The following is a 17,472-nucleotide window of genomic DNA, read 5'->3' on the forward strand; positions in this document are numbered from 1 at the left end:
TTTACAAAGTGATAGAATATTTTAAGGACCTAAGTAACAAGTATTTAATAAAGAAAGGCCATATATTACACGTTGTAAGGAATGTATAGGACGTTATTAAGACAGGCAAAAAGATGCCCGATTTCCATACAATTAATAATTAAATTAACATTTTATAAAACAATAAAAAATTAAATTCGTGGACACAATATTTCTACGTATTATTAAGTTATTTTGATTTTTAACAAAACCGAATATTTTCCGTTTATATAAAGCCATACATGATTACAACATCATGATTAAGGATGCCACTAAAATATAAAAGCTAGCAAATATATTGATGTATAATATAGAAGCAATAATATAAGAATTAGTGATATGATTATTGATAGTTTGTTTCTCTATTATATGGTAAATTATTTTGTGATTCATTTTTAATTAATACAAACGAAAAATGATATACACGCTGTGTGTTAGATAATACAAAGACATACGTACACAATACTGTGTGTGTTAATCAGATTTAAAATACTGTTAAAAAGAAATAGATAACAATAAATCGTTAAACATCTGTTAGAATTAAATTCGTGAATAATAAATTTGCTGAAAAATGATAATAATTTTTTCTCATAAAAATCATGCACAAATACAACTTTAAATGCACCAAGAGAAAAAATCATTTCTACGCCTGAGTAAAATACTATAATTTTTTTTAATGCAAGAATAGAATTTTCTATGGAACATTATAATTTCGAGTTCCATTATGCACATTAGATGTACTGAAACTAACATGATCTATCAGCGATTTACTGAGCGGTAAAACGTCAGAATACCTGAAGAATAAATCCTGGATTGTGACGAAATCACTTTAATAGCGTGGTTGATTAGCAGCGTTAGCCATTTGGGCGCGTACAGCATTGGCAGCAACACTACTTGCTGCATTTTGTACATGTTCATTGCGTAAGAAAGTCGTCGCGAATTCTTGTTGTGCTTTCGAAACGCTTGCATCCGACGAACGATATATGCGATGAATCTGAAAAATATGTATATATATATATTTTTTTTTTTGATTGCTTATTATTTATAAAAAATTTATTTTTAAAAATTACAAAAATTTTACATTATACCTTGGTTAATAATAACAGATCACCAAACGCAGCGAGAACAAAACAAAGGGCAATAAGGAGTAGTAAAAACCCAACAAATATTCCTTTAGCTGTGTTATCAAACATCGTGAAAGCAACTATAATGCCGCTGTAATCATAGAAAAATAGAAAAATTAAAATATGATTGAAAAAAGCATAAATTTGTGTTTCAAAAAATAAAATATTACCAAGTTCCTGAGCCAGGAATGCCTATAGCTTGAATTGCTGTGACGATTAATTGAAAGAAGAAGACAAAGAAAAATACCATGAAGTTAAAAGAGCTATCATTTCTGAAAGAAAAAAAATTATTTAATAATTATACAAATTTTGAAATATTGATGTTTAGTACATACTTGAAAGCTTTGTATGCTGGTCTAAACCAGCATAAAAATGAAAATGGTGTAAATAATATCAGATATAATATTCCAAGACCAAATGTTGAAAATCCTCCATTACATAAAAGTAAGATGAATCCACCGATAATATTAAGTATTAAAACACAACCATGAACTGCAATTTAAAATGATTATGGGAAACTTAATATAGGAAAATTATATATTATATTATATAGTTACAATAAAACTATATTTTAAGCATTAAAATTAATTAAAATACATTCAACTTACACATCCATAGACGATATAGCTGTCTGACTACTTTCTGAAAATCTGTATGAATTTCTACATCAATATCTTGATAGAAGCAAGGTTGAAAGCAGCATTTATCAGGTAAAGGAGGCCAGTTATTTCTTTTTGCTACAACAATTAACCATTTTTAATTGTTATTTAATAATGAAAGTAATATCATATATCTATATGATATTACTTTACATATATCTTCTTTGTTTATTGTGCTTACGATAATATGGTGTATTCCTCATATCTTCCTCTGTTCTTGTTTTCCATTCTGACTCTGATCTTTGCTAAAATACAATAATTGTTCAAAAAGAATATATTATAGCATTAAAATCCAACATAAAATATTATGAAATATGTTACATATGAATATTTACATCTGAAGTTGGGGATATTGTGCTGCCAAGTGCTGTATTCACTGTTTGTTGTGGAGTACGGGCATAATTAGTTGCTGGAGGTTCTTGGTTCGAAGGCTGAAGTGTAGCTGGTTGCTGTGTTGCTCCAAGACCGCCATAGATTGGAGGATTTGAAGCACCTCTAACTTGTGCTGTCCCTTGTGAACCTTGTTCTGCAAAAGGATTGTAATCTTCTAATCCTCTGTTAGCTGGAGTAGAAGATACAGCCCTTCTTATTGCAGGATCCTAATTAAAAAAAAATCATTTCTATTATATTACAATCAATCTCACAAAGAAAATTAGGTATACTATATTTAAAGAATATATATTTATAGAAGACATCTATATATAGAATTAATATTCAAGAAACTCATTTATTGACATATCTCTTTCAATATAAAATTGATGCAACATTGTTCTATTTACAAAATTAATAAAAGAAATTTTTTACATTCAAAAAATATTAAAAATCATCCTTAACATAAATAAAAACACATATATGAAAAAAACTTACACAAAATTTACAAATATTAAGGAATTAATATACTAATTTCAAGGTATAATGAAAATCTTTACTTATAATCATCGGAAAAAATAATAATAATGATTAAATTACACACGTCTATTTCCATTTGCAATTTTACATGCAATATTGAACAAGATGCAATATATTCTTTGGATCTAGCCGCTATATAAATACTTACCGAAAATGGATCATTGATATTCGGTTCCCCAAAAGGATTTTCATCAAAGCCAGACATGTTAGCAGCCGTTCACTGAACCACACTCCAACGTATTGTTGAAAATAATTAAGACTTTAACGTACTCAAAATAATCTTATCTAAACTTGTCTATACTTCATGATCCATTGCGCTGCAGTTACCTACGGTATTGCCGGTATCGGAGTCATATAGCTTCTTACACATAAACTAGCTGCTGCCACGTCTAATCCGAATATATTATGTATAATTCACATGTTCAAACTTAAGTTTATATCAAGTTCCAAGTCAAGAATAAAATCCAATAAAAATTATGAATTTTAGACAAACATTTATTCAGATATTTTCTTTAAGCTATTGCATACATATTTTGACATTTTTTTTTTATATAACAAAAATAATCAGGAAATATAATTCATTCTGATTACAAGATAAGATTTGAAATAGAAAATTTTTGCGATTTCAGCAAAAGATATTACATTAGTCATATATATTATAGAATTAATAAATAATATATTGTTGCGAGACAACAGCATGTTTCAAGTCTTGGAACTTTAACGAACGTGAGGATTGATTTATAACATGAACATATAAAACTATTTTGAAAATTTTTAATTTTTAATGATGACCCAAGATTTCTCGTTTTCTACAAATGATTATAAATCAGGAATTCTAAAGTATAATTCAAAAATAATTTGTAATAATTTTTTTGATTACAGTTTTTATCTCGAAGACGACCTCAGGATCTCGCGGGTTTCATTCCATAGATTATCCCATCTATTCCAGTAAGAATATTCGGCATTGCGAAGAGGATATAACCATCAATGTATTTCTTGATTCATTTCCCAAAAAGACCAATTAAAGATGCTACTACGATACAATTAAACAGAACAAGCAACAAGAGAATAAATTCAACCATTGGGAGAATAAGATCGACCGGCAACATCATCCTCAACAAACAAGATTCATCAACAGCATTTATTGAAGGAAGCCTCACGACAACGTGTAATGCGAAATTCTTTCAATATATATATAATGTAATGTATTATATATTGTAAAATTATATAATATAATGTTAATATAAATACAATATAATTGTATAATATGTAATATTATAGTTTTATAAATATGTAATTAAAATTATATGTAAATTATATATATTTTAATAAATATATATTGTACATATATTTTCTATTTTTTTTTCATTTCTTCCTTTATTTCCTCCTTCCTAATAAAATAACCATTAGTTTAAAAAACATCTTAGTTTAAAAGGTAAGTATAATATAGTTAAATATGTCAAATTTTTAATTACTATTAAGTAAAATGATAAAAAGCTGTTATTTTCGGAAATGTAATATTTAAAAAGGTAAGTATAAAAAAGATAAATATAAAAGGTAAGTACATATCTCGAAAAAAATAAAATTTCAGAAATTCTTGGAAATAACGTCAAATTCTTGGAATTATCGAAAATTTTCAGCAGATGAAAATTTTTGCCAAAAATTAGACTTTGTATTAGGAGAACATAAGTTGATAGGAGGTCGTTCGGAGGTCGGAATTTTTCCAAGAATTTTAGCAGTTCCTGGAAATGACGTCAAATTCTTGGAATTATTGAAAATTTTTAGCGGACGAAAATTTTTGCCAAAAATTCGATTTTGTATTAGGAGAACATAAGTTCATAAGAGGTTGTTCGAAAAATTTTTGTGGGAAATTCAAATTCTTGAAATTATCGAAACTTTTGAATTTTTCAGCCAATATTACATAAATTTAATATTATTGAACCTGGAAGTTAAAATTTCGGTTTGTATACAAACATTAGAGTGTTTATTTACATTTTCAATGTTTATTTACATTCTCGGTTTGTTTATTTACATTCTGTAATGTTTATTTACAAAAATTTTCGAGATTTTGATGAATTCTGGACCTGGGAGTTGCATGTTCGGTTTGTTTACCACCTTTGGAATGTTTATTTACATTTTCAATGTTTATTTACATTCTCGGTTTGTTAATTTACATTCTGCAATGTTTATTTACAAAAATGTTCGAAATTTTGATGAATTCTGGACCTGGGAGTTGCATGTTCGGTTTGTTTACCACCTTTGGAATGTTTATTTACATTTTCAATGTTTATTTACATTCTCGGTTTGTTAATTTACATTCTGCAATGTTTATTTACAAAAATGTTCGAAATTTTGATGAATTCTGGACCTGGGAGTTGCATGTTCGGTTTGTTTACCACCTTTGGAATGTTTATTTACATTTTCAATGTTTATTTACATTCTCGGTTTGTTAATTTACATTCTGCAATGTTTATTTACAAAAATGTTCGAAATTTTGATGAATTCTGGACCTGGGAGTTGCATGTTCGGTTTGTTTACCACCTTTGGAATGTTTATTTACATTTTCAATGTTTATTTACATTCTCGGTTTGTTAATTTACATTCTGCAATGTTTATTTACAAAAATGTTCGAAATTTTGATGAATTCTGGACCTGGGAGTTGCATGTTCGGTTTGTTTACCACCTTTGGAATGTTTATTTACATTTTCAATGTTTATTTACATTCTCGGTTTGTTAATTTACATTCTGCAATGTTTATTTACAAAAATGTTCGAAATTTTGATGAATTCTGGACCTGGGAGTTGCATGTTCGGTTTGTTTACCACCTTTGGAATGTTTATTTACATTTTCAATGTTTATTTACATTCTCGGTTTGTTAATTTACATTCTGCAATGTTTATTTACAAAAATGTTCGAAATTTTGATGAATTCTGGACCTGGGAGTTGCATGTTCGGTTTGTTTACCACCTTTGGAATGTTTATTTACATTTTCAATGTTTATTTACATTCTCGGTTTGTTAATTTACATTCTGCAATGTTTATTTACAAAAATTTTCGAAATTTTGATGAATTCTGGACCTGGAAATTGAATTTTCGGTTTGTTTACAAACTTTGGAATGTTTATTTACATTTTCAATGTTTATTTACATTCTCGGTTTGTTTATTTACATTTTGCAATGTTTATTTACAAAATTTTCGAAAATTTTGAAAACTGTTTACAAAATACTTATCTATACTTACCTTTATTTATTTTCTATATACTTACCTTTTTACAGCTACTATTTTTTTGTTAATATATTTTTTTAACATTTTTCTTAATTCTAAAAATACTTACCACTTCTTATTTTTTACATACTTATTATGATTACTTATAATTTTTGCCAAAAATTCGATTTTGTATTAGGAGAACATAAGTTGATAGGAGGTCGTTCGAAAAAATGACGTGAAATTCTTGAAATTATCGAAAATTTTCAGCGGACGAAAATTTTTGCCAAAAATTCGATTTTGTATTAGGAGAACATAACTTGATAGGAGGTCGTTCGCAAAAATCTGAAGTCCAGCAAAATTTTGGCCGAAAATACGACTTTGTATTAGGAAAACATAACTTGATAGGAGATCGTTCGCGAAATCATGAACTCGAGCAAAATTTTTGGTCGAAAATACGACTTTGTATTAGGAGAACATAAGTTGGTAGGAGGTCGCTCGAGAAATTTTTCCAAGAATTTTAGCAATTCTTGGAAATGACGTCAAATTCTTGGAATTATCGAAAATTTTCAACGAACGAAAATTTTTGCCAAAAATTCGACTTTGTATTAGGAGAATATAAGTTGATAGGAGGTCGCTTGAGAAATTTTTCCAAGAATTTTAGCAATTCTTGGAAATGACGTCAAATTCTTGGAATTATCGAAAATTTTCAACGAACGAAAATTTTTGCCAAAAATTCGACTTTGTATTAGGAGAACATAAGTTGATAGGAGCTCACTCGAGAAATTTTTCCAAGAATTTTAGCAATTCTTGGAAATGACGTCAAATTCTTGGAATTATCGAAAATGTTCAACGAACGAAAATTTTTGCCAAAAATTCGACTTTGTATTAGGAGAATATAAGTTGATAGGAGGTCGCTTGAGAAATTTTTCCAAGAATTTTAGCAAGTCTTGGAAATGCCGTCAAATTCGTGGAATTATCGAAAATTTTCAACGAACGAAAATTTTTGCCAAAAATTCGACTTTGTATTAGGAGAACATAAGTTGATAGGAGCTCGCTCGAGAAATTTTTCCAAGAATTTTAGCAATTCTTGGAAATGACGTCATATTCCTGGAATGTCTAAAATTCCTGAAGAAACAAAAATTTCAGCCAATTTTTCGACTTTGTATTAGGAGAACATAAGTTGATAAGAGGTCGCTTGAGAAATTTTGCCAAGAATTTTAGCAATTCCTGGAAATGACGTCATATTCCTGATATTTCTGAAATTCAAAAATTTTATAAATTTTAGGGATGGGGATATAAATAGAAACTTCGGTTTGTTTAGAAAAAATAATGTTTATTTATTTTTTTAATTTTACATTTATATTTTTGATTTGTATACAATTTTTAAAATTATCGAAACTCTTGAGTGAATGAAAAATTTTGCCAATTTTTCGACTTTGTATTAGGAGAATATAAATTGACAGGAGCTCGCTCTAGGTATTTTTCCAATTTCCGCAATTTTTGGAAGTGACATCAAATTCTTGAAATCTGAAATTTAAAAAAAATTTACTTATATATTTATAAATAATTACCTTTACTTATTATTTTATTTACTTACCTTTTTACTGCTATTTTTTGAGACATTAAATGTTTTTCAGCAGTTATGCACCATACTTGATTTTTTTTTTTACTACAATTTAAAGTAAAAAGTAAATCAGCTAATAGTAATAATAATATAAATCATTCTTTGTAAAAGAATATTAAATCATATAAATTAAGAAATCAATACTTTAAAAAATAATTAAATATTTCCTAAATTATAAAAAATACATAAAAGAAATACACAAATACAAACAAAAGATATGGTATGATATATACAAATTAAAAACTTGTAAAAATTTCCAAAAAATATATGTACCATAATATTAAATATAATATGTACATATATAAAGGAAAACTATCATATATGTGTATAAATATAAAAATCTAAATATATATAATATATATACTTAAAATTAATTAATTTAGTAAATATTAGATTATATGTATTTAAAAATTTTTAATCAACTAGTTAGACAAATAAGATAAAGCTAATCAAAAAATCCGCGATGTTTCTTGGATCTATGATTGTTATCAAGTAAATACAGGAAAGAAAATAGTTAAAAAATAGAATAGAATAGTGCTATCAATAATACTATGTCAATAATGTAACTAATAAATAAGGACAGCTAATAGTGAGAAAAGAATAAAAATAGGATAAGAATTGACTGTCAGTGTCATCTTTTGAATATCAAAAAAATATCTTTATGAATTAAAATAAGATAAAATAAAATAAAAATTAAATTCAATATCATTTCTTAAATATTTTTTGAAATTTATTTTTGATACTCAAAAGATATTTCCGACAATCAATTATTATTCTATTTCTATTCTTTTTCATTATTTGCTATTCCTGCCTATTAATTTTATTAGAGATACTTTAGAGATATGTGATTTTAGAATTTTTATTCTATATCTATCCCTCTCGCGTTATTTTCTCATCTGTATTTGCTCGATAAGCAAAATATAATTCATGGATTTAATAGATAGCACAAATATATATTTTATACATAAATTTGTTTTCTTATATGTTTTCTATTTATTAGCTTATCTATTTTTAAATCTTAAATACACGCAACGAATAACGTTGTAATCTTAATTTCTATTTCATGGAAAATAAAATTGAAATAAAGTGGATTATTAAAAAAATGTAATAGTTAAAAGGGATGAAACAATAGTAGTTTTATATAATAATGACGCACGCGCAAACTGTTTGATAGAACAATAGATAAAGTTGCGTTATGGTAGCGAAGCTACCAGTCGCTATGCGCTTACCTTTATACGTGAAGTGTCTTTTTCAATTAATTATTACTCCGTGCCGTGCATTTTTACGTAGGGAAAATTGTTGGAAGAAAATTCTATTCGAATTGTCAAATGTATCTGAAAATAGATAAAGAGAAACTTAGAATATAACTTTAATTTCTTTCACGGCAATGAAATGGACGGAAGGGACGTGATTGTTTTAAAATATGTAGGTGCATTTTCTATTCGTTGAAAAATAGAAAAATTTTGACAGAGAGTGATTAAACAAATTGTAATAATATAAAAAAATTATCTCTATTATTAAAAATATATAAAATTTAATTACAATGCTTGTAGTTATAACACTTTAAAGTTGATATTTAAATCAAAAGCTTTAAAAATATATGTATAAATTGTCGAACTGTTAAAAATTTACTTACAGAATGGATGTAAGTTCACTGGTACCAGCAGGTTTTCAAGGAAACCAAGTGGATCTGTGCGAGATCCAGGCTGGTTATAATAAATTTTCGGAGAACTTGCGAAAATTCACTCCACAAGCCATACAGTGCGCGATCTTTTGCGGTGGTTCTAGGTGCAAATATGAAAACTCGAAAGCTTGGCCTCCTGTGCACATGGCAATACAAAACATCTTTTCGCATTGGTAAGATTGTAATAAAAGTTTATGAAAAGCTACAAATTTTATTTTTTTTATAATCTCTCACATCCTTCTCGAATAATAATAATAATAAAAAAGCGAATATAATAATAGACGTGGTTTCATTTATTTTTTATGTCTAATATTCAAATAAGATTTTGCAATTTTAATACGGTTCTATATTTATTCGTAAAAGAGATTGAATCGATTATTATCATGGCGTGATAGACTTCCTACTGTGAACGAAATTAAACTCAATGTCACGTAACATGATATGTGGGTCGTAAAATAAATGGGAATGGTAATAATAAATTTGGTAGCATTGATTTTCTTCAAAATTGTTTGTAACGCCAAAATTAATAATCTGGTCAAGCAAAGTGATTAAGAATTCGATGATGTTGATGTTCTTTTTTTTTTTTTTTTTAATATATACATATGATGAATTAAAATAATTGAGAAAAGATGTAAGGATCGATAATTCTTCAGGGTGACAGACGAGGTTCTCGCGATGGCACGACCGAACACCGCACAGATAATAAAAAAAAACATAATTGCACAATTTCAAGGGTGGAGTATAAAAACTATAATAAACCTACAAACTCCGGGCGAGCATGCAAGCTGTGGTGGCCCTCTCGAAGAAAGTGGTTTTACTTACGATCCGAATGTCTTCATGAAACATGGCAGTAGGTATTAAAAATAATACGATTTAAGCGATATAATATAAAAAAGAAGAAAAATATTTCATATAAATATATATATACATTGGAAAATTATCACAATATGACTATTATAAAATAAATAAATTAAATTAGTTACTTACAATTTTCTGATTCTAATTATACACAAAATATTATAAAGAAATCTCGAAATAAAATTAATTAATCGAATGTGTAATATGAAAATACAATACCTGCTTAATCACAAAATTAAGTTGCACGATGAAATGAAAGCTAAGATTGTTCTTGTCTGGCGAGTAAACAGTGTTCGTAAGAATTAGTTTCGATTCTGGTGAGCCAGATCGAAGAAGAACATGCAATGCAGCAAAATCGTGTAACTATGCGGAATTTTGACACTCGAATATAACGATCGTTTTCCGACATCTCTTTTTTTTCCGATTAAAAAAAAGAGAGAGAGAGAGAATAAAAATTAATCGCGATCTAATAATTTGTTCCAGTTTATTATTACAATTTCGCGTTGAAAGATTATGGGGACGCGACCATGAGCAAACTTCTGGATATGGTCAAGGTCGTGGCCTTCGCAGTACAAGAGGGAAGAGTGGCAATTCACTGTCACGCTGGTAAATCGATTCGTTTTGATAAATGCACTGACTAAATTTTTATTTTCGCACAGTTATTTTTAATCAATAGATTTACTATAATCTTTTAACTATGATCTGAAAAAATACGAATAAATAAAAATAAAATATAAAAAAAGAAGATAATAGAATCAAATAGATCAATCTCAAAGATATTTTTTTTTTCGTATTGTATAAGATAAAATAATTGCTCTATGGATTGAAGATTTTATCAGAGCAACGAGCAGATACGTACGGTTCCTCTTATCGCAATCGTCTAAGCGAGCCTTTTAATTCGGGAAAGTATCTATCAAAGTTTTAAACATTTCTTCGCCTTTCGCACATCTTTTATCATGATTTCCAATCTTTGAATGTATCGATCCAAAGACCATGTGTCTAAAAACACGTCTAGCCAGCGTGGTGGTTGTTTGTTGTATTACGTGCAGTAACACGGTACATCTAAATTTTTGCATTCATTACAATATTCCAATATTCCTTGAATTTTTGTCCGACAACCATAAAATATTGCATCCTTCGTGAATTGAATGAGAAAGAAGCAATAATTTGCAAACTATTTGATATCGTATTAAAATGATATCATAAAAAAAAGATGTACTTCGAATTCTCAAAAGAATTTGTCGCAGTTATTTCAATTTATTTTTATAGATAATGTTATGTTGATGATAAAAATATAATTTTTATCATCAAACTTATACTTGTTTATTTCACTATGGCTACAATAGCCTCAACACTGTTACATATGCAAATACGAAGGGTGAACTGGCAGGTTATTCGGCTATTATAAAAGAGGGTCACGTTTTTAACGTGAAAGTTGCACGAGAAACTTTCCTGTTGATAGAAAAAAAAAGAAAAGATAAAATATTCGAACTATTTTTTGAAATAAACAGAAGATATCCAACAATATACTTAACACTCTCTTTTCCTCGTGATTCCATGACTAATTGGATGGAAGCGTGTTTCTCTACCATAAAGGTTCTTCAGTTTCAATTCTTTAACAAAATTTACGGACACGAATAATGGATAGGCGGTGATAAGAAATTGGGGCGTAACATCGAGGTTTGTAACATTTACCAATCCTATTTCAAGATATATATATATATATATATATTTATATATCTTTCAACCCTGAAAGTTTCTCTAAAAATATTCTTCGAGAATACGAGGGACAAAATCGTATCGTCGAACGATTGTTTTAAAAGATTCGAAAATCTCGACGCAACTTACGATCGATTCGTTTATTCCATAATAAAGAGCCTGCAAGCAATGAATATTTAATGATCATAAAAGTTACATTTTCTTCATATTCTTCATATTTTCCTCGCATCTGACAATCGATCTACTTGCGAGACTTGTTATTATGCGCACGAAGTTACTTTGTTTCTGAATAATATACTCTCCCGTTCGTAAATATTAAGACATTCGAAAAGTACGATATCCATACAATTATTGAAAAATAAATAGAAATATTAACAGGAACAGTTAAATATAGAAAATTAATTAAATAACTTTGAATAATTAATTTTCCGATTATAAATTTAAGATTAATTAGATAAAGGATTTAATCAGATACAGGTAATCTATTTTCAATATAATCTATTTTTAAAACGCGTGACAGCGAATAACAGGTAGAGAGATAACAATATAAACATCAATATTGATTAAGATAGGAATCGAAAGATGGAAGAGATGTAAAGAGAGGAAAAACATCATTTAAAATGTATAATTAATCGATTTCTATTGTATTATTACGTTAATTTATAACCTTCCTAAATAATAAATTCTTTAATTTCATTTCTTTCTAAAAATTCTATCTGTGAACGGGAATATAACAAAGAAACACGAATATAATCGGCCAAATACAATTTTGCAATTGGAATGATTTTACTTTCGCGATTTCTTTTGTGCGTCGAACGTTTATCGCGATCAAATTCTTTGACCAACCAATTCCCCGATAGCGTTATCAAGCGACAATTTAATTGAATAGCCAAAATTCCGCGCGTACCTCGCGTGTGCATGACTCACCAACTTAATTACGCATCGTGGATACGCAGATTGGCCAGAAATGGACGTTCACCAACGAAACGAAACGGCTTATGGTTATTATCGAGTGATTATTCGTCGGATACGTCATAACTCTTGTTAACCCCGGAAACACAGTTGGCTACGATTACAAGTTCCGCTTCCGATTCACGGTTAGAGCACGAGCAGAATAATTTATTTCTCGAATTAGGCACGATCGATAGACACCCGAGACCTTATCTATCCTTTAAGCAATTAAATATTTCAATTCTCAAATGTGTGCGGGACTCGAGATGTTGCATCATGAATACAATAAGTAATTCAAGATAAATTTAAATTTTTCAACGAAATGTAACGCGTTAAAAAAGAAGAAAAAATAAACGAATGTAGAAAAATAATAAAAATATATTAAATGGATTGTATTTCTAAAAAATGGAATATTTTCTATATCATAGATTTGTTTCCACGGGGTAAAAATTGATGATTAAATAATGATAGCGGTTCAAATAACCGTGGATCTGAGACAATCGCTACGCTACGTGGAAATTTGTCGACTAAGCAATTAATCGTACAAAGTTCAGACAAATTTATAGGACACGTATCTTTTTCAGGGTTGGGCAGAACCGGGGTTCTGATCGCGTGCTACCTTATTTACAGTCTTCGTGTGCGAGCGAACGATGCGATACGGTTCGTTCGCATGAAACGGCCATCCGCGATCCAGACGCGTGGACAGATACTATGCATCCAAGATTTCGAGCACTTTGTGCTTCCACAGATGATAGTTTTCCCTTTGAACAGCACGATAGGGGATCGCAAGCCTTGCAGCCTGCAATCGTGTCTCAAAAAGCAGCACAACGTTTTGCACGGATACGAGCAACGCACATTCAAACATATTCCAAAGGTTTCTTTTTATCTTTCTTAATTATAAGATGCAAAACGTGTTCAATCGAGGGACGAGGCGAGGTTCTCTGTCATTAAATTTACGAAATTAATTAATCCCTTAGATCGTGTTCGTGATTTGCGAACGGATTCTTCAACTGTGCGATTGTCAAGAAGATAATTCTCCCTGTGAGATCAAGTATACGATCTCCAGTACGCCTTTCACGCAAAAATTTATATCTCACATTTTGGAAAAGCTGAGGGACAGTAAAGGGAATATTAGACACTCTTATTCCTGGGCCGAGTCTCTAGCTGACTCTTACGACTATTCCAGTAAGAAATCGAAAGAGAAACAAAATTTTTAATACGATTAATACGAGATCACGGAGGGTTTGAAAATTTTCCATTTATTCTTGATTTCGTCTAGGTTCTATAAAAGCGTGTGCAAGTGGCAGCCAAGCATCTTCGAGAGGTACCTCGGACGATATTGGTAGATTGAGTGATGTGTTCTGCACCTCTCCTGATACTCCATCTTGCGATTCGGTGTTCCCAGGTAGTCCAACCTGAAATAAAGTTATTTAATCAGTAAAAGATTTAAACTGAGAAACTGAGATTCAAAGTATTATAAGGAATATTTTTTTTTTTTTTTATAGTATTAGATGATAGTTGCATGGATGATGTTCTTGGTGATGGAATTCACGGACAAGATCTCGTAGACAATAATTGTTACAAGGAAATTCAATCTCATATGAATTTAAAAGCTGCTGCTCAAAATACAACTCTTCAAACTGTGACCACTGACGAAGCCATCAGAGTTTTGATCAGAGATAATGCCATTTTACCTGAAAAAACGAAGAAACGTATTCAAGATTATCAGGTAGAAAAGTAAATTTAATTTCTAAAAACTTAATATAATGTCGAAGAAAAGATTGAATTATCACGTGGATTTTTAGATGGATCTAAATCATAGATCTACAGCTTGGCAGAGGCTCCAGATGGAAACTGACTTGGATGTCCTCTCAGGATTATTATTCGAATGGCTGGAGACATTAAAACATCCCTTATTGGACGTGGATAGTCTGAGTTACATCGTTGTCTGGAGTTCCAAGCCTGAGAGATGCTTAGAAAAATTGCCTAGTTGCAATAGATATTTATTGGAATATATTCTACGATTTATTATCCGTTTAAGACCGATGACGGCAGAAAATCAAAGTTCCATCACGAAAAGGTTCATAGCCACGCTAACGCAACAAACGATCTGGATCAAGAATGCCTTTTATCCTTCCAGTAAATATTATAAAGAAACATTTTCAACGTGTATTTTGCATCAACGTTACAAACAAGTGAAAACGTATATATATTAACTTGTTCGTCTATATCTGTTTAACTTTGAATTCTATACCATTTACGAACGAATATAGGAGTTTGATAATATAGCAGATATTTATATTTATACTCGACTGATATGGTAAACTGAATAAGCAATCTCTATCGGTGATTGTTTCATATTTCATGAAGGCGTGACCATTTCTGCGCACGTTTGACATAAGTATCCTTTCTTCACCAGTATAACAACACGACTGATCGGCAGAAATATTGATTATGTCTGGCATGTCACACAATTCTATTTATATTATTAATAATTGCTGATGTACATGTGATGGAATAAAATACGAGAGACCTAGATATAATTTTATCTGACCCCTGCTTTCGTTTCGCTTTCACAAGATTTTTCATCATTGTTAATGTATTAATTTCGTTGTTTTACAGATAGAAATTTCCAAAAGCTACGACGAGGAACAGAGGCTAAATTGAACGAATTTTTTATTAGACTGATGAATTTGATAGAGGAGGTGAATACACAAGAAATGGAGAAACCATCGTGGTCTTCGAAATGGGATTTGGTTTCCACTCAATTGAAAGAAATGGAAACAGAAGTGGAACACGAAATATCTAATTAGATTGTTTAAGATAATCATAGAATAGAATTATAATATTTATTTTTACAATGTTCAATGATTAATTGTACAAATTATTCGAATAAAGAAAAATATTTTAGTAGTAACAAGTGTTTATTTCTTTATTAAAAATAAAAAAACACCTGAGTAATATTCTAAAAATTATAAAAATAAAGATAAAAATATAAATTTCTATTGTATTACAAATGAACAAAAAAATATATTCGATATTTTATCTTACTATGGTATGATATCGGTTGGAGATAAAAAAAATTTCCTCTTTTCCGACGGATAATAAAATAAACCAACAGATGATAACAAATTTAATAAAAAATAAAAATTTTATATAAATAAAATATAATTTATATCATAATAATAAGTTAACTATGATTATAATAACTTCTAACATTTAATGAAACTAATTGAAAAGATCAATATCTATTTGACCGAAAAAAATTTAACTAACGATTACTAATTTTGTTTGCAATTCTTTTATTTAAATATGACAAACAAGGAATTCGGAAACAAACAGTTTAGACAGCTTTGGATCCTCATGTTCACGAATTGCTGTTTTATTAAGTATGTATATTCTTTTCAAGACGATTCTATTAGATAAAGACTTAATTCTAAAGCTTAATTCGAGCTAGAAAATGCGATTTCTTAAGTGTTCTATTTACAGTATGATATAAGTCCTTCTGTGATCTAAACACATATAATCGTAGACACATTAATTTACGTGTATAAATCTTGACGTACCTAACAAGATCATATCTTTTTTTTTTTTTTTTAAGCATATACAAACGATGTCAGTCTTATACAAAGAAAGTACAGTGAAAATGATAACTCTCGTTACTTACAATTACAACTACTTATAAATCGATAAATTGCTATCTCGCTACCTTTTTTTTTTTATAGAAAAAAAAAGGTCGATGAAACAGTTCAGAGATTGAATTTCTTTTAGTAACACATTTAATTTCTCGGTAAAATCGGTACATTTTTACAAGGCAACTTATCATACAATACTTAATAAAATAATTCAGACAATAAGGATTCCTAAGAATTTTTCAATGATCTAAAGAGCTCGGATTTTCAGATTTAAGAACTTCCTCGTTTTCATACGGCACAGGATAATACTGAACAATTCGAAATCGTTCGAGGAGCAAGAAAAGTTCAAGACTCGAACGCGTTTCCTGTATACATACATTATTTCCTTTTCCACTTTTTCACTCTTCTATTCAAAAATAGATTTTTTTTTTTTTTCCCCCACGTTCCAATAATCCAAGTAATTTCATACTTGTTCCCCGAAAATTTTGAGTGAACACATGCAATGCAAAGAAATAATTTTAAACAAGTTATTTCGATTCGCGAATTTATCCTCAATAAAAATAGAAATTTTCTATCATATTCTACCTATGATAATGATTTACTGCGTTCAAATCTACAAGAAAGGAACACCACAACGAACGAAAATATCGATTCAGCACTGTTCACTCGATACCTCTAATTTGATATGATCGCGCTGGTTCGCTATTACTTCGTAATATAACGAACGCGTCGCAAAGTTTTATTCATTGACATAACAGAAAAGAAAAAAGAAAAGAAAAGAAAAAAAAAGAAAGAAAAAAAAAGAAAGAAAGAAAGAAAGAAAGAAATCGCTTCACGAAGTATTATCTGAGCCGATAAAATGTGAAGATTCGATGAACCAGTGAATTAATAACGCTAAATCCCGTCTTTCGTACGCTTTTCGTACGAAAAATTCAAATATTCGTTAATTAATTTTTTTTACAGACCTATACGAAAATATACAACAAACATAACAGGGAACGTTTAAACATGTACAATATAGAATATTCGTAAGATAACAGCAACTACTATACAAAAAGGAAAAAAAAAAAAAAAAAAAAAAAAA

At 29.1% G+C, this 17,472-nt stretch overlaps 2 protein-coding genes and 1 long non-coding RNA gene across 5 annotated transcripts in view; 1 reads left to right on the plus strand and 2 right to left on the minus strand.

Moving 5' to 3' along the window:
• Positions 1 to 3,079, minus strand: part of LOC102673402 (secretory carrier-associated membrane protein 5B) — a 5,563-nt gene extending 2,484 nt beyond the window's left edge. For all 3 annotated transcript variants that reach the window (XM_006609546.2, XM_006609547.2, XM_006609548.2), the window contains exons 1-8: positions 2,859 to 3,079; positions 2,137 to 2,400; positions 1,983 to 2,046; positions 1,751 to 1,879; positions 1,478 to 1,634; positions 1,313 to 1,414; positions 1,107 to 1,233; positions 813 to 1,012 (exon numbers count right to left, since the gene is read on the minus strand). In XM_006609546.2, the coding sequence (XP_006609609.1) occupies positions 848 to 1,012; positions 1,107 to 1,233; positions 1,313 to 1,414; positions 1,478 to 1,634; positions 1,751 to 1,879; positions 1,983 to 2,046; positions 2,137 to 2,400; positions 2,859 to 2,915 (1,065 nt within the window). In that variant the 5' untranslated portion in view covers positions 2,916 to 3,079 and the 3' untranslated portion in view covers positions 813 to 847. The remainder of the gene's footprint in view (positions 1 to 812; positions 1,013 to 1,106; positions 1,234 to 1,312; positions 1,415 to 1,477; positions 1,635 to 1,750; positions 1,880 to 1,982; positions 2,047 to 2,136; positions 2,401 to 2,858) is intronic.
• Positions 3,080 to 8,727: 5,648 nt separating this feature from the next.
• On the plus strand, positions 8,728 to 15,670 carry LOC102673097 (protein tyrosine phosphatase domain-containing protein 1-like). Its single transcript, XM_006609542.2, has 10 exons — positions 8,728 to 8,966; positions 9,180 to 9,398; positions 9,879 to 10,075; positions 10,567 to 10,689; positions 13,338 to 13,627; positions 13,731 to 13,938; positions 14,033 to 14,158; positions 14,259 to 14,482; positions 14,559 to 14,892; positions 15,376 to 15,670. The coding sequence occupies exons 2-10, from the start codon at positions 9,181 to 9,183 to the stop codon at positions 15,564 to 15,566; spliced, it is 1,911 nt and encodes a 636-aa protein (XP_006609605.1). The 5' UTR covers positions 8,728 to 8,966; position 9,180; the 3' UTR covers positions 15,567 to 15,670.
• Positions 11,391 to 14,686, minus strand: LOC116186814. The gene is made up of 2 exons (XR_004151854.1): positions 14,547 to 14,686; positions 11,391 to 14,447 (listed from the first exon to the last, which is right to left on the minus strand). It is a non-coding gene; the product is annotated as an uncharacterized LOC116186814 (long non-coding RNA).
• Positions 15,671 to 17,472: the final 1,802 nt, after the last annotated feature.

The sequence above is a fragment of the Apis dorsata genome, unplaced genomic scaffold, assembly GCF_000469605.1.
Source record: "Apis dorsata unplaced genomic scaffold, Apis dorsata 1.3 scaffold_58, whole genome shotgun sequence".
NCBI classification, from domain to species: domain Eukaryota; kingdom Metazoa; phylum Arthropoda; class Insecta; order Hymenoptera; family Apidae; genus Apis; species Apis dorsata.

Coding starts and splice junctions, on each gene's coding strand:
- LOC102673097 (XM_006609542.2), top strand. CDS start 9,181: ATGGATGTAAGTTCACTGGTACCAGCAGGTTTTCAAGGAAACCAAGTG. Junction 14,159..14,258: donor TTGCGATTCGGTGTTCCCAG/GTAGTCCAACCT, acceptor TTTTTTTTATAG/TATTAGATGATAGTTGCATG. Junction 14,483..14,558: donor AACGTATTCAAGATTATCAG/GTAGAAAAGTAA, acceptor GTGGATTTTTAG/ATGGATCTAAATCATAGATC.